General features: G+C 44.2%; 1 protein-coding gene across 1 annotated transcript in view; it reads right to left on the bottom strand.

Annotated features, from left to right (window-relative positions):
* Nucleotides 1–16,390, bottom strand: part of GTF2B (general transcription factor IIB) — a 48,515-nt gene extending 32,125 nt beyond the window's left edge. The window contains exon 1 of the mRNA XM_073593185.1: nt 16,234–16,390. Coding sequence (XP_073449286.1) covers nt 16,234–16,250 — 17 coding nt within the window. The 5' untranslated portion in view covers nt 16,251–16,390. The remainder of the gene's footprint in view (nt 1–16,233) is intronic.
* Nucleotides 16,391–16,833: the final 443 nt, after the last annotated feature.

Below are 16,833 nucleotides of genomic sequence, written 5' to 3'. Positions count from 1 at the left end.
ATAAAACCTTTGAGGTCATATTTTGACAATATCCTGTCTGAAAATGCTTATTAAAGGATACCTGTACAGCTACAACAGGAATAGATAACATTTTAAAGGCCAACCTAAAAATCAGCAGCTACTGAGTATTGTTCCAGATTGTTTACTAATCCAAACACTCACTATATCTGGTCACCTACAGCAGATAGAACATGGAAATGCAACTATTTTAGTAAATATAAACTGCTAAATACCTTTTCTCAGCAGAGTGACTTCTATCAGTGCCTGGTTAAAGCTTGTAGGAGTTTTCATACTGCACTGGCTGTCCTATCAGGATGCAGGACCCCTGACCCTGTGAACAGGGCGGACTGGCCCTGTGCTGATCACATGCACCCACCCAAGAAAAGAAATAGAACCTCCCTAGCAATACACAAACTGAGCATGTGCAGACTGACTCCACTCTGTCTAATCCGGGCAGGTTTTGGGGCAATGCAAAAAGGGGAGGATCTATGCATACAGAATCAAACAGCCTTTTTACACAATGCAGAGGATTAAACCCTTAGGTTCCACAGTGCATAACAAGCATGCTTTTACTGCATATACAGACTAATTTTACTGTTGTGGGTTTTTTAACACTTTAAAGGGATTGTAAACCCTCTTTTTTTAATTAACATACATGTCATAGTTACCTCCACTGTGCAGTTTGTTTTGCAGAGTGGCCCAAATCCTCGACTTAGCACCTCCCCGCATCGAGTGTCCAGGTTGGAGAAGGCTCTACTAAGGTGGACACATGTGAGGGCTTGCTCCCGAGTCCTGCATCCTGCTCCCGAGTCCCCCGGCACCCACGTCATTGGATTTGATTGACAGCACCGGGAGCCAATGACTGTGCTGCTATCTAATCAAGAGCCGAGACAATGGGCAGAGAGGAAGAGCGCGCCTCCGCCGAGGGAACGAACTGGCTCAGGCGCCAGTGTCAGAAGTTTTAACGCATAGGATACATTCATGTAAAAAAACATGAGGATTTACAACCCTTCACAAGTAATTGTGAAGGCTGAAGGTTTTTTACCTTCATGCATTCTATGCATAAAGAAAAAAAAAACAAAAAAAAAACAAAAAAAAAAAAAAAAACAAACATTCAGTGTGCAGCTCCCCCCTTACACTCAGCTGAGCCTGATCCTGATGCAGCGGTGTGCATGAGAACAGAGGCTCTCCTGAGTCTCCCCCTCATTGGATGGGACACAGCAGTGGAAGCCACTGCTGTCAATCACAGCCAGTAAGTGAGTGGGGGAGGAGTCAAGCCATGCTCAGTCTATCTCAGACACAGAGGAGGCTCAGAAGCGAGCAGATTGCTAGGGGGGCAATCAGCAAGGGGCCAAAAGCAGGAGGGAGGTTTTTTTGTTTAAATCTGAAAATTTTTCAATGCTTTAAAGTGGTTGTAAAAAGTTTTTTTTTTTTTTTTTTAATAACAATGTCATACTTACCTGCTCTGTGGAATGGTTATGCACAGAGCAGCCTCGGAACCTCCTGGGGTCCCCGCCAGCACTGTCCGCTCCTCTGAGTGCCAGAAGCTTGTAAATAGGACGACCTGTTAACAGTATGTTCTTTATCCCCCAAAAAATTTGCAATAAAAAACATGGTTATATTTAACACACAATGTTTGAGAGGACAGCAGAATAATTGTCTAGGAAAATAAACATGAACTGTATGAATTAAGGGAATGTGAAACTTGCAACAAGGAAGTACAATAAAACAATCTCAGCTGAACTTTCAAGCCCTCGTACGGCTGATGTCATAGCTAATCACATGTGCAGCACCGTGGCAATTGCAGATTAAACATAAGCCAAGATGGCAACTTCCTTGACTGTAAAGAATCGGGGTGGGGAGTGGTTTAGTTCACATATCCCAAAAATAAGTCTCTCCCATTTCAGGACATGGGGTGCAACAATGCAAATTACTTTTTTACCCCACCAGCCAGATGCACAACCTGAACGGCTGGTGTTTAACGCAAATCAAGCCCAATACTACAGCACAGTGGTGGTCAACTTTCTTGATATGGGGGGGCCTTAGCCTCTTGCCCCACATGTATTTATGGTGTTACTATGTAAACAAGGCAGATCACCATTTGGTTAGTAGAAGAAGACAGATCCTGTGTTTCAGCTCAGCAGGAACACAGATCTCTCTTCCCACAGTTAAAGCACCCCTCCCACTCACACATTTAACCCTTTGATCGCCCCCCATTAACCCACTCCCTGCCAGTGTCATTAGTACAGTGCTAGTGCTTATTTTTTAGCACTGATCACTGTATTTGTGTCACTGGTCCCCAAAAGTATCACTTAATGTCCAATTTGTCTGCAGCAATCTCTCAGCCCCACTATAAATCACTGATCACCGCCATTACTAGTAAAAAAATCCCATAGTTTGTAGACACTAACTTTTGCACAAACCAATCAATATATGCTTATTGGGATTTTTTCACATTTTATTGGATATGTTTTATAGAAGTAAAAAATATTTTTTCCAAAATTGGACTTTTTTGCGCTATAAACAAAGCAGAGGTGATCAAATACCACCAAAAGAAAAAGCTTCATTTGTTGGGGAAAAGAAAAAAAAAAAAAAAAAAAAAAACACACCACACACACACACCACATTTTTAGTTGGGTACAGAGTTATACAACCGTGCAATTGTCAGTTAAAGTAACACAGTGCAGTATCTCAAAAAAATGGCCTGGTCATGAAGGGAGGTAAATCGCATGGCAAGTGGTAAAGTGCAGCCTTTAGCATCGCCAAAGTGTCAAATGTCAGACAATGATACATGAGACGGTCAGACTGCAGACCATAATACCAGGAGATGGTCAGAGACTGCAGACATACTTCAGGAGACAATCACTGACTGGAGACATATTACAGAAGACTATTAGAACTCAAGGCTAAACAGGGCAATAGGGGGGGAGGGGGGAATGAATCAGTGTCCGCAATCTGCGCACAAACGGCGAAGGGCCGCATGCAGCCCCTGGGCCATAGGTAGGGAACTAGGGCTATAGAGTCTTTTATGCCAAGCCGCATAAAGACGTTTCAGGCTGGTCTTATTTTTTGGATTGTGATGGAATAAGACATGTGAATACCTCTCATCTTAACCGCTTCCAGTTAGGGCCAATGCTGACATTTGTCATGTAAAAATCAGCATTTTTTGCTTAAAAACCTTCAATCCCAAAATATTTTTTTTAATCAGAGAGACCCTGGAGAATAAAGTGGTTGTTGCTGCAATTTTGTATGTTTCACGATGTTTGCGCAGCAGTTTGTCAATTTGTTTGTATTCCTGATATGGACCATTCTCTTTGTATTGCTTTGTGCAAAAACAAAAAAACAAAACAAAAAAACAAAACAAAAAATCTCTTGATCCCGATAGTGAATTACACCCAATGCCGTTTCCTTTGATGTGATGGCATGGCAAGGATGCGGCTCTGATCCTGCATTCCGTGAATAGTTGTCACTCATGAAGGCTGTGCTTGCATTGCAGAAAAATCAGAAAATGTTGCGGGGGGGGGGGGGGGGGGGAGATGGCTGCTATCACTAATTCACAAGCCTGTAGCTGGTCAATCAACACCCGGCCACACCTAGTCCTACCCACAGATTTCTGGATCGACAGCATTTTTTTTTTTTATTGGCTGCACAAAAACGTAAACACCATAATGCATGTGAACGCACACAAAAGTGGTCAAGGCACACCTAACCAAAATGCCGGACCCCTCTCCTCATGATCAGCCGAAGCCGACCATCAAGTACTGCAGGGTACACATTATCCTTCTGGACATCAGGGTAGCCCCAAGGACCCACGCCACCCAGAGTGAAAAAGGGAACACCTATGAGTACAGAGTGATGCACGCGTGGACAGCAAATAAGATTTGCAGAAAACAAAAAATTGCAGGTGCCCTAGGTAGGCCTTGCGGCCTGGGAACAAAAATTGTCCTGTCTCGGCTAAAAGGCCTAACCCATGAGGCATTGTGCAGAAAACCAAACAAGGGTGTTGTGGCCTAGTGCTCCTTCTTACAGTGGGGTCCCAAACCTATAGGAATACCCAAAGCACCCCCAGGGGGTACTTGACACCAGGGAATCTGGTGTCAACTAAAACATTGGTCAATTTTCTTCAGCGCCATGTTTCCAGTACGAAAATCAACCCACATTTTTATCAATTAAAATAATGACTAAAATCAATTCCCATTTTGTCAAACAAAAACGTGAGAGAATAAAGCCCGTGAGTGTTTTCCCTCCCAGCAAGCAAGGTAGCAACCATAGCGTGCCTAGTGGTGTGGCCCGCTTAGCACTGTGCAACATTACAGGCTGCCTCAGACTGTCCAGAGAACACTGTGCATTGCAGGCCTCCTCAGACCATCCAGAGCACTCTCTGCTCATTACAGGCCTTCCAAGTCCCCCTCAATTCAACCCCACAGATACAGAAAACCTCCAATGACGGGCCAAGTCAAGCCAGTGCACCACAGCAAACTATTTGCACTGCTCTTTTAAGTGCTTCAAAATACAAAAATTGAGTAACAGGTCAGGGAGGAAGCCATAGCAAAATGGATTGTGCAAACTGGATTACCAGGTCAGATGGATCTGCTGCTCTATGCTGTTTGGGGAGATCCTCTGCCTGGGTCTTCTGCAGCATTTTGAAAGAAACCGAAAAACTGGCTGCTTTGATGTGGATGGTGCTTCTTCCACTTCTTGTGATTTTTAACCACCTCAATGCCAGGCCTATTCTGGCACTTCTCTCCTACATGTAAAAATCATATTTTTTTTGCTAGAAAATTACTCAGAACCCCCAAACATATGTTTTTTTTAGCAGACACCCTAGGGAATAAAATGGCGCTCATTGCAACTTTTTATCTCGCACGGTATTTATGCAATAATTTTTCAAACGCCTTTTTTTTGGAAAAAAAACGGTTTCATGAATTAAAAAAATAACAAAACAGTAAAGTTAGCCCAATTTTTTTGTATAATGTGAAAGATGATGTTATGCCGAGTAAATAGATACCCAACATGTTACGCTTTAAAATTGCGCACAATCATGGAATGGCGCCAAACTTCATAACTTAAAAATCTCCATAGGCAACGCTTTAAATTTTTTTACAGGTTACCAGTTTAGCGTTACAGAGGTCTAGTGCGAGAATTGTTGCACACGCTCTAACGCCCGCGGCGATACCTCACATGTGTGGTTTGAGCGGCATTTACATATGTGAGCGGGACTTACGTGTGCGTTCGCTTCTGAGCGCGAGCTACCAGGGACAGGGGGCGTTTTCAATTTTTTTTTTTACTTAATTTTTTTTTATTTTTACACTTTTTTTTTATTACTTTTATTCCTATTACAAGGAATGTAAACATCCCTTGTAATAGGAATCTATGTGACAGGTCCTCTTTATGGAGAGATGTGGGGTCAATAAGACCCCACATCTCTCCTCCAGGCTGGAAAGCATGAGATCGGGAAAAAATTTTTTCCCGATCTCATGCTGACAGCCGCGATCGCGGCTTCGGTTATTTCCGGGTACCCGGGTGTGACGTCATAACATTGCGCCCAGGCCTCCGACAGTCATAGAGATGACTGGTGACCATCTGGTCACCAGAAATCTCTATTGTCCTCATCCTGTGCCGGCCGATTCATTCTCCGGGCTCCCGATGGCACGGGAGAGCCCGGAGAAGCACCGGATGGCGGCGGGAGCATCCCCTCCCGCCACCTATAAGAACGATCAAGCGGCGGAACTGCCACTATGATCGTTCTTATCGTGCACAGAATCGCCGGCTGAAAATAATGATCTCTGAATGATGTCTGTAGCTACAGGCATCATTCAGATAACCCAACCCCCCCAAACTCCAGGACGTTTATATACAGTGGCCGGTTTTGAAGTGGTTAAATATTCTCCTCTTCCACAACTTCAGACACAGGCATACACCTCCACCTTTTTATGCAGTTCCTGATTATTATTATCATCATTATTCAAACAAACAAGGGTTTCCCAGAGAGTAAGGTTGAGAAAACAAGCAGCTGCAATAAGCAAGAACATTTCATCAGTTGAATCAAAGAATGAAAAAACAACGCTGGTTCACATTCCCTTTCATTTTCTGTGCAATTGTGGCAAGGTCTTGGTAGCTAGTGTTCTGTTTAGTCATCAAGGTGGCTGAGTAGATGGGCAGAGACAGCCAGGGAGATGGGGGTTTATTTACTAAAACTGGGGAGTGCAAAATCCGGTACAACTCTGCATAGAAACCAATCAGCTTCCAGGTTTTATTGTCAAAGCTTAATTTAACAAGCTGAAGTTAGAAGCCGATTGGCTACCATGCACAGATGTTGCACTCAAGTTTTAGTAAATCAACCCCAGAGTGTCACTCTGGAGGGTTTTAGTATGTTCTGCAAAAGGCAGCAGCAGGTCACGCAATGATTTGAGCTTTTGCCATTCACTAGGGAGCATGCTGCCCCATTCCATGTTTGCGATTTGGCAGACAGACTCAGTTTAAGGTGTCTGGTGATCACGTTGAATGTACTTGACCACTGACCAGAGTGTGGAGCAGGCATTTAAAAGAGTAAAGCCATACTGTTCCAATATCTTCTGTGTTGCAATGGAAGACTCGCGGAAGAGGTTCACTATTGATCATGCTTTAGCAAGGATTCTCTAAATACTTGTCTTCTTCTGCACCATGTGGACCACAAGTTGTAAGGTATGCAGTATGCACCACACAACGTGTCTGGTCAATGTCAATCTGTTGGTACCCAACAAGAGGAACACAGCCAAATAAGCAAAAAGTACAGAAAAGGTTACAGTTTCCATTCTGTTTTAACCTTCAACATCTTATGGGAATACTTTTACACAAGCTTACAAATAAAGTGCAAAAATAACAGATACACTAGTAGAGTAGAGCAAACAGCCCCAATATCAATCCTCTCACATCCATGTGATAGCCTGTCATGTAAATGAATAAAAATGGCTCACCACAGATCAATTTCAGACTCAGAGCCCCTTTCCGTCATGGGGGAGTCTTCCTCACTAGAGCTGGGTGTTTCTCCTATTGCTGTGGTTTGTTTAAATGCTGCCACCATATTACATACATTGTCTCATCACTGTAAGTTTCTTCCTCTTTGCTATGTCCCACTCTTGCAAACATTTGTCCACATGTGATTTAATTGACTGTGCCGTGTGTGGGCTACCAGTTCAAAGGGCCAACAATGTGTAATCAGGTTTAATTTTCTTCAATGCAAATGCAGAATGCACTTATAGCAAGGCATGCAGCTAAGAGTCCTTTTTTGTCCACAAATCAGTGCAAATACTCTCTTGGCAGCAGCCAGTTTTTTTTAAATTCATTGCCATAAGGTTTGGCAATCAGATTGTTCATTTTAGTTTACTTTGGAACAGTCAGCTTCCCATCTACTGTCTCCATCATGTTAACAAAGTCCTCAACTTCAATCATTTTTTTGCGTTATAAGGAAGAGCTTTTGTAACAAGTTGCCATCACTGAGGATACTGGAACAGATTTTTGGCTTGCAAAGAGTGACGCCATCAGTTAAAACCTTTTGCATTATATCTGTTAGCAATGCCAGCGAGAAATGCCTCTGCAGAGAGGGTACCCAGCGCCACGGGAGTCCTACCTAGAGGCCGGTGAAATAGGTCAAGGATCAAGTTCGCACAAAGTGCTTTCCTTAAAGCAATGTTCCAGTCCCCCAAACCACTTTTTTCCTAAGCGCTCCCCCACAATTGTTACTACTTCCTGAGATTTTAGTCGGGTGAAGCGTACTGGATATTTTAGTCAGCTAAATATGACAAACAATTCAGATTTCTAAAATACGACAAACTACAATGGCATTTTACTCAAAAGACTGACTAAAACTAAATAGAAATGTGATGCCAAAATTAATACCACCAGCCAGTACTGTTCAAATCAGGAGACACTGGGCTCCTTCGGAACCCTCCACACACCAGGGAAGCGACCCTGGCCCACACCTTATGTGGTGCACTCTTAATTCGTGTTCCTTGTCCATCGAGAAGGACCTCCATCATACCATCAGAAGCAATATACAAACAGCCACCCTTTCCGCAAGGACGGAAGACTGATGCCCCCCCTCTGGACACGGATAACAGATACTACACTTCTTAGCCAAAAGGCTGAGAAAGAGCATTACCTCTGTTGCTGAAAGCCTCACACTGAGCAGAAGTGTGGGTGGGAGCATACGAGACACAAACAAAGGATTTGGCTGTTAGGGAAAGTAAAGTTTATCTGTTTACGTTGAGGTTTTTGCACCACATAGATGGCCATAACAGATTTGCGACATTTAAATGAGGCTTAGTAGCTGGCAAGTCACAGGCCTGGAAAATAACACATTTTGTGTCAAAAATAAAAATGCCCATACTTGTTCCAAGTCTGTCATCACCTACACTGTGGTGTTATAGTAAGTTAGAACAGAGTGTTAGCATTATGGTAACATTTCCCTGCATGCAGTAGCTTGTAACCAGCTTACGGCATCAGCACTAAGGAAGGAAGGATGAGGAATAAGTATGCAAATATGGACTCCTGACTTTACACCTTTATTTCCTGATCTGCATGCTTACGCCAGCTCATTGCATCTATATACTAAATTCTGAGACTGCCAGGAGACTCCCATATACAGAAGGTCAGCACCGACAGTCTACTTCTCTTATATCAGCTTTTCTTTAAAATGGCTGTAAAGGTAAGAAGATATTTTTAACTTAATACAACTAAGGCATCAAGGTAAAAAAAAAAAAAATCTGTGTGCAGCTCCCCCATTGCACCCTTTTCCCCTTATACCTACCCGAGTTTGATCCCAATCCAGCGCTGTACTCGAGAGCAGCGGCGCTCTCGCCTTACAGCAAGGGTGGGCAACCTCTGCCCTCCAGCTGTTTTGAAACTACAGTCCCATGAGACATTGCAAGACCCTGACAATCACAGGCATGATTCCTAGAGACAAACGCATGATGGGATTTGTCATTTTACCACAGCTGGAGTGCCGAGGTTGCCTACTCCTGCCTTACAGGGTGGACTGACAGTAGCTGGAGCCATTGGCTCCTGCTGCCATCAATCAAATTCTGTGAAAAGGAAGTGAGGGGGTGTGGCCAAGCCACACTGTCAATAGACGCAGACAGCGTGGCTCACAGGTGTACAATAGGAGGCAACTTGCACACTGAGAAGAGGAGTTCGAAGCGCCAGCAAAGGACCCGAGAAGAGGATCAGAGCGGCTCTGTACAAAACCGCTGCACAGAGCAAGTATGACTTTTTTTTTTTTTTTAAATATTGTTTACAATCACTTTAACCCTGAACTTCACACTCTCTCAATCAACAGTGACTATTTGTAATGTGGATGCTGCAGGATTTAGTAGCTAGGAAAGCATCTAATTTACTTGTTTTAAAATGTCTTTTCTGCATTTCTTCAGTTACTTCCTGGTTTCCAGGCAAATGTCATCATACATCCCAGGAGTTTTCATGAGGTGAGGAGAGGTTCTCAACTAACGAAACCCTCCTCCTGCATAAGCAGAGCGGACACGGACATGCCATCCCCCTCCTTAGCAGGGATCAGCAGAAAGATTCTCCGTTGAGATGGTAGAATCCACCCCATGTGAAGGAGGCCCAACTTTTTAATCCTTATCTTGCTAGCATTAATAAATGGATAGTAAAGTATATTACATTAGATTTACAGATTTTTTTTTACATTTCTTCTGTTTCTTCTAGGTTCCATTCTATCAGTGTATAGCCAACTTTAGTTAATGCTGCTGGTCATCTGAATCTTGAAAAACTACACAAGCTTATTTGGGGCAGAATTGCAAGCGTCAGGCCTTATTGAATTTAATAGGAGCTAATAAAAAAAAAAAAAAAAAAAATGTATGTGGATTTTTCAAGCACTACCTTTTAAAAACCTATGAGGCCAAAGACATACAATTCTATTTCCATATTACATGTCGCAGGGACAAACGTGCAAAAAAAAAAAAAATAAAATAAAAGGCCTCTTAATCGCCTGGCCATGCACATGCTATGTGTAAATGGGAATTAAGCCTCTGGGATCATAACAGCCAGGTGACCAACATCTTCTCTGAAGGGGAGGTCAGTAATAGCGGCATACAGATTTCGGTGTTGCTTTTCTTTACATCCTACTGTTACAAAGTCTGACTGCTTTCCAGGGTAGGGACCAAGCAAATAACCTATGCAGTCCGGGGACAATCGCACTGCATGACGAAAAAAAAATAAGAAATCTTGACAGGAGTTGGACTTTAAAGCTGGGAATACAATAGATGAAGTTCGTTATACTTTTTTTTTAGTAATTCACCAAAATTAACAGCCAAAATAGGAAGATAGGAAGGAAGGAAGGAAGATAGGAAGGAAGGAAGGAAGGAAGGAAGGAAGGAAGGAAGGAAGGAAGGAAGGAAGGAAGGAAGGAAGGAAGGAAGGAAGGAAGGAAGGAAGGAAGGAAGGAAGGAAGGAAGGAAGGAAGGAAGGAAGGAAGGAAGAATGGCTGCCAAAAACACCCGTGATTCGTTTCTTTGCCATAGGTCATGTAACTCAAAAAATGCATCAAAAACACGAGACAGGTACATTTTTAATGCGCCCTTGCTGCATTCTCAATGCATTTCAACTGGGAGGTGCATTTTTGGTGCAGCGTTTTTTAAAGCGGAGTTCCACCCAAAAGTGGAACTTCCGCTTTAAGCACTCCTCACCCCCTGACATACCACATGCGGCATGTCGTTTTTTTTGGGGGGGGGGGGGGGGGACGACGACAGTGTGTACCCTTTTTTTTCGTGGGACTTCCTGTCCCAATTTCTATCTTCGGCTGCCTAGGCGACTCCTCCTCTCACCCTAGGCGGCCCCTCCCTGCCAGCAATCTTCTGGGACACAACTCAGGTCCCATAAGATTGGCTGGCCAATAGGAGAGTGCAGCGCAACTCATGCATGCGCAGTGCCCGCCCGGCCGTGAAGCTGTAAGCTGTCACGGCCGGGTGCCCACAGTTACCATGACGGCGCCGAGGAGAGGAGCTAGCCTCCGGGCGGCCACATCGCTGGACCGTGGGGCAGGTAAGTGTTGGTTTATTAAAAGTCAGCAGCTATGCTTTTTGTAGCTGCTGACTTAATAAACTGAAAAACGGGTGGAACACCGCTTTAACTGACCAAATATGCACCAAAGATTTTTTAACACTGCTTCAAAAGGTGCTAATAATGGCCAACAATAAATACATATTCATTTAAAGTTGTGATATTAAAAGAATAAAATACAATACATATATAAAAATACAAACTTTTTAAAATCATAAATTTTGGTTTCGGCCAATTGAATCTTGTATTTTCTGTTTAGGCACCAAAATTTTCAATTTGGTGCACCACTAACATTTTTCATATTTTCAATATATTTTTTTAACCTGATCTGTAATAAAATTTGTATTTTATATATTTACATCTTTTGGAGTTTTCTTTGTCTGATATGCCTACAATAGTCCCTTATCCCATTGGAGGGTATTTTTTTTTTATGCTATAAATGGGATGGTGGAATTCTCACAGCTTTCCACCCCTTTCATTGTTTTTCATAGTAAAAAAATTTGTTTGGTTTTATAATCATTAGTGGGGTCAAATTGAAGTTTGTTTTTTGACCATAGGGACAAGAAAATTTAATTCAGGATAAAAATGTCTTGAATGTATGAGCTTCTAACAGTGTATTCTTACTGCCTCACAGAAGAAGTCACAGTGGACAAAACGTACATCAGGCTAGGCATGGAACAGAGGTGAAGTCTGAGCACCCGTGGAGGGTGCTGGACAAACAAATGTTTCCATTTGACCCTTTTTTATTGTTTTTGCTGCGAGTAGAACTTTTAATAAATTCCTGTGTTCTTTTAAAGAATGTTGCGCAATGAGTTTATCTTCCTCTTCCATTTGCAAACTGTGTGACCGGACTCTGGAGTTCCCTTGATTGGTGATAGCTGTGGGGGATACACCTGTGGAATCCAACCAAGTAGGCTGAACAGCTGATGCGGTTATACCCGTAGTGAGGGGTGAATACTCACTGATGCGCATATAGACCTTGGGAGTAGGGGGTGCAACGGAACAAAAAACTCACGGATCGGATCTATCCTCGGATCAGTCATGGATCAGATCACCCACCGGAGTTTCAGATTTAACAGCTATTTTCAACACAAAGCGGAGCTTATAGGCATAAATACAGTATTTGTAGATCGGACGGACTGTTTATTTAACATTAAATGTGAAAATCAGAGGTGTTCTGTCACATTAGCAACCATGTAAGGTCAGCAGGTTTGCTGCTGCTGCTCTAAACAGTCCGTCCGATCTACAAATACTGTATTTATGCATATACGCTCCATTTTGTGTTGAAAATAGCTTTTAAATCTAAAACTCCGGTGGGTGTAACAAGATGTCCGCTTGCCCCCTTCTCAGTCTCTCATTACAGTACTGTGCAGGAGTGTGGGGTGTAGCAAGATGGCGGCAACGAAACATAACTTTCTGACGAGACAGCGGCCGCCGCCGGGTGTACCAAGATGGCCACCGCTCCGGAGCTAGGCCGAGGCCGCAGCCTTTCCTATGGCCGAGGCCGCAGAGCGCTCCGCGGGTGTGCCAATCCGTGGAGGTTGACCCGCACGGATCGGTGACGATCCGTTGCAGCCCTACTTGGGAGGTCTTAATATCTGGTAACGGATATATTTGCCCTATCCTGTGGAAAGCACTGGGTGTCTTCACTGATTGAATATTGGATCAACACACTTTCAAGTTCACATTATGGATGTTAAGTTGGGATATTTGGATTATTTTCCATTCTCATCTTTTTCATTTCATGTAATAGATGGTCTTAAATGCACTTTATGTAATTATGTAAATAATTTTGACAGCGCAACACGTTGATTTGAAACAGTATGTTAGTTTGCCTTTAACCACCTCAATACTAGGCACTTACACCCCCTTCCTGCCCAAGCCAATTTTCACTGTTTAAATGACAATTGCGCGGTCATGCTACACTGTATCCAAACAGAATTTTTATCATTTTGTTCCCACAAATAGAGCTCTCTTTTGGTGGTATTTGATCACCTCTGTGGTTTTTTATTTTTTGCTAAACTAATAAAAAAAGACCTAAAATTTGGAAAAAAAAAAAAAAAGTTTTTCTTTTGTTTGTTATAAAATTTTGTAAAGAAGTTAGTTTTCCCCGGCACTGGTGGACACTCATGGGCGGCACTGACACAGCACTGCTGGGCACTGATAGATGGCATTGATAGGCATCACTGATGGCACTGGTTGGCAGCTGCCTGTTGGTCCAGTGTGGTGCCAATCCCTGGTGGTCCTGGGTGGGCATCCAAGGGGGGGCTGCGCTGATAAACAATCAGCACAGACTCCCCTGTCGGGAGAGCAGCCGATCGGCTCTCCTCTACTCGAGTCTGTCAGATGTGAGTGCGGAAAAGCCGATCAACGGCTCTTCTGTTTACATCATGATCAGTCGTGATTGGACACAGCTGATCACTTGGTAAAGAGCCTCCGTCGGAGGCTCTTTACCGAGATTGGTGTAGTGGTGTGTCTTACACACCGCACCACCGATCGGCGCGAGAGAGAGGTCGTTCTAGGTGGATGTGGCCATAAGAGAACTAAGAAAGTGGGACTTAGGGGGCACAAGGATATTTAAACTACAAAAACATAAGAAAGGTTTTTAAATTTTATTACAAAGTACAAAAGACAGACATTTGTGTTTAAAAATAATTGCAACTACATGTAGACCTTATTTCATACACCAAATGGATCCTATCCTGCATTGACCAATAATTGCTCTTGACTCTATTGCATACATTCCAACATTCAAAATTAAAAGGAAACCTTCCCCAAAGAGGTAGTGGTTATGAATATGGAACTGAAATTGAATGGAGTTGCAGGTCTGGTAGTCCACTTGGGATGCTCTCTATCTGTGCCCCCAAAGTCCCACTTTCTTAGTTCTCTTATGGCCACATTTACAATTTCGGGGACGTTGGCACAATCCTTCTAAGTACCTACAGTGTCACCCTGTTTTGAGGTACTATTAACTAGGTCCCTCTTTTTGACGTTCTAGGTGGATGTCATATGACGGCCTCCCAGAACGGGAGCCACGCCGCCTAGCCGACATTTGACGGCCGGCGGGCGAGAGGTGGTTAATAAAGTTAATTCATTCCAAAATGTAATGGTAAAAGCAAATTAAATCTTAAACTAGTTTTGAACATTTGAATGCTCTGAATATTAGTAGAAATTCTTGTTTGAAATCCTACTAGCATATACCCCACTTGAAGTGGAAGTCCAGGCTAGATCTAAGCTTAAAGTGGTTGTTACCTTAGAAAAAAAAAAAAAAAAACACTGCTAGCCTTTTATCTAGGCATAGTGCACTTTAACGAAGAATCTAAATAGCTTTTTTTCAGCTATATTCAGACCAGTCACATGACTCCCAGCGGCTCTGCTACTCTGATCCAGGGCTACAACAGGAGGAGCCAAGATCACCTTTTGACGTCAGCCGTGGAGGTTTAGTGGCCGCTCGGCCCCTCCTGCTGCAGTCCTGGATCAGAGTAACAGAGCGGCCGGGAGTCATGTGACCAGCCTGAATATAGCTGAAAAAAAAAAAAAAAAAAAAACAGCTGACAGGGAGTGGTGAGGGGGGACAGAGGGGCACAAACTGACCATGGTAATCAGGGCTCAGCAGCCATGATTACCGTGGTCAGTACACGGAGAGGGACACAGTAACTGGCAGGATTAGCCAGGTTTTTTTACAGTTTAGAGAGGGGCACATTGGACAGCACTGTGCTGTTTACCCTGCTATAAAGGGAACAGGATCTTACATTTTTTAGGGTTACAAACACTTTAAAACTGCCTTCCCCTAGTATCTATACTAATTACCCTGTAGATATAAGGTGCTTATACTTAACTATTCTCAGGGCGCTCAATGTCTGGTCACATGGTCGGCTCCCAGCGGCTGCCTTCAGGGGATAGGACACCTGACCGTGGATGCCCCATATTAAGCCTATGGGTGACATCGCCGTCACGGAATTCCATCCATCGTTGACACTCTCTCCTCTGAAGCTGGCACTGGGGAGATCATATGATTGTACAGCTCTAAGTATAGGCATCTACAGGGTAGTTAGAAGGGTGGTGGGAGCAGCTTTAAAGGGTTTGTCAACCTTTGTGGTTTTTCACCTCAATGCATTGAGGTGAAAAACCTCTTGCAGTGCAGCAGCCCCCCAGTTTTACTTACCTGAACCTTCTTTCTTGCGCCAGGGACGAGCATACCAGCTCTCGCCGGTGTCTGGTGTCCTGATTGGCTGCCACTCACATCCAATGACACGGGCGCCGGGGCCGAGTCCGGCATTCATGTCTATGGACGCAAATGCTGGTCTCAGGAGCGCGCCCGCAAGGTAACCCCCTCAGGGAAGTGCTGCTCTGACGTGGGGAGGAGCCGCGAGAGCCACCGGGGGACCCCAGAAGAGCAGGTTCGGGACCACTCTGTGCAAAACGACCTGCACAGTGGAGACAAGTATGAAATGATAAAAAAAAAAAAAAACGAACCCTTACAATCACTTTAAGCTTAGATCCACTCTTGAATTCGCACATAGATGAGAGGCTGAAAGTGAATATTTTAGGCGTTTTCCTGCCCCCGGGGAGCGACAGGTGCTGCTTACAGCCTGCCATACAAGTGGATGACTGTAGGTGGACATAGTCTTGTAAATGCCAATAACTCCACATTTCCAAAAAGCGAAAACTTCTGCGCTGAGGAAATGTCGCAGTCACGTACGCAGAGACACACAGAGGTCATTGGCGATTTTTGACTTTATCCTTTCTCCTGTATAGCGTGCTCTACGTGACAGCCCCAGCTCGGGGTGCAAGAAAACACCCACAATTTTAGGATTGGGTTATCTTCCTCCTCTCACCAACCGTGTGCCTCTTATGATCTAATGAGACCTTCGCCCTGGGCATAGTACAGCAACTAGAGAACTACAAGTCCCAGGAGCCACAGCTGGCAGTACTACTCCGGCTGTAAAGACTCCCTCCCTCCTGTCACTCCATAGCAGTGAGTGTGTCTGGAGAGCAGGAGGCTCCAGCTCAGGACAAAGCCGTGTCTCACACACCCGTCCCCGGACAGCCGCTGCTTCCCTACTGCGTAGCACCACCAACCTGCCTTCAGGCAAGCCTAGTCACCGTCTGCCGCCCGCTGACATTCACACGGACACAGCAGAGCTCGGCAACACACACAAGAGCCGAGCCACTCACCGACTCGTCGACGCCATTGTTACGGCGTCCGCTGTCCCCCGTACAGTAATCCGGCAGGCACCACGCTTCTCTTTTTATAGAACACGGTCACGTGGCTCTAAGGGGAAGCCGTGAGCACAGAACGACTCATTGTTAGCTACCGCGCAGGCGCACAAGAAAATAGCCCGCCGTACTACGCATGCGTACTCAGGTTTGCTTGCTGTGGACTGCGTGTCGAGTCACTGTAACCTAGATGAGCTACGCATGCGCGTACAGTACACAACTATTGTATTTACATTGTAGTTTACAGGGAAAAGAGGATGTGGTGCCTGGGCTTTAGTTGGGCGGGGCTGGTGGATCCCAGGGGGTTCATGTGTCTATTGGAGAGCGACGTATAATAGTGTTTTATGGTTTTGTAAACACAACATCTTATATAAAAGCTGTTGGACAAGCTGAAGTTCTTTAAAAAGCTCAGAGATTGAAAGGTATAATTAGAGAATTATAGGGCAGTGACAATATACACAACAGTGTAATGGCCGGCGTCAGCAGGATTGTGTACACAGCACATGGTTTTGCTTTCAAGTCTAGAGGAATGCATTACTGGCAGGTGGGATAAAGGGC

Source organism: Aquarana catesbeiana, linkage group LG07, assembly GCF_042186555.1.
Source record: "Aquarana catesbeiana isolate 2022-GZ linkage group LG07, ASM4218655v1, whole genome shotgun sequence".
Lineage (NCBI taxonomy): Eukaryota > Metazoa > Chordata > Amphibia > Anura > Ranidae > Aquarana > Aquarana catesbeiana.
Note: the sequence above shows the minus strand (reverse complement) of the source record. Positions and strands in the feature narration are given on the sequence as shown.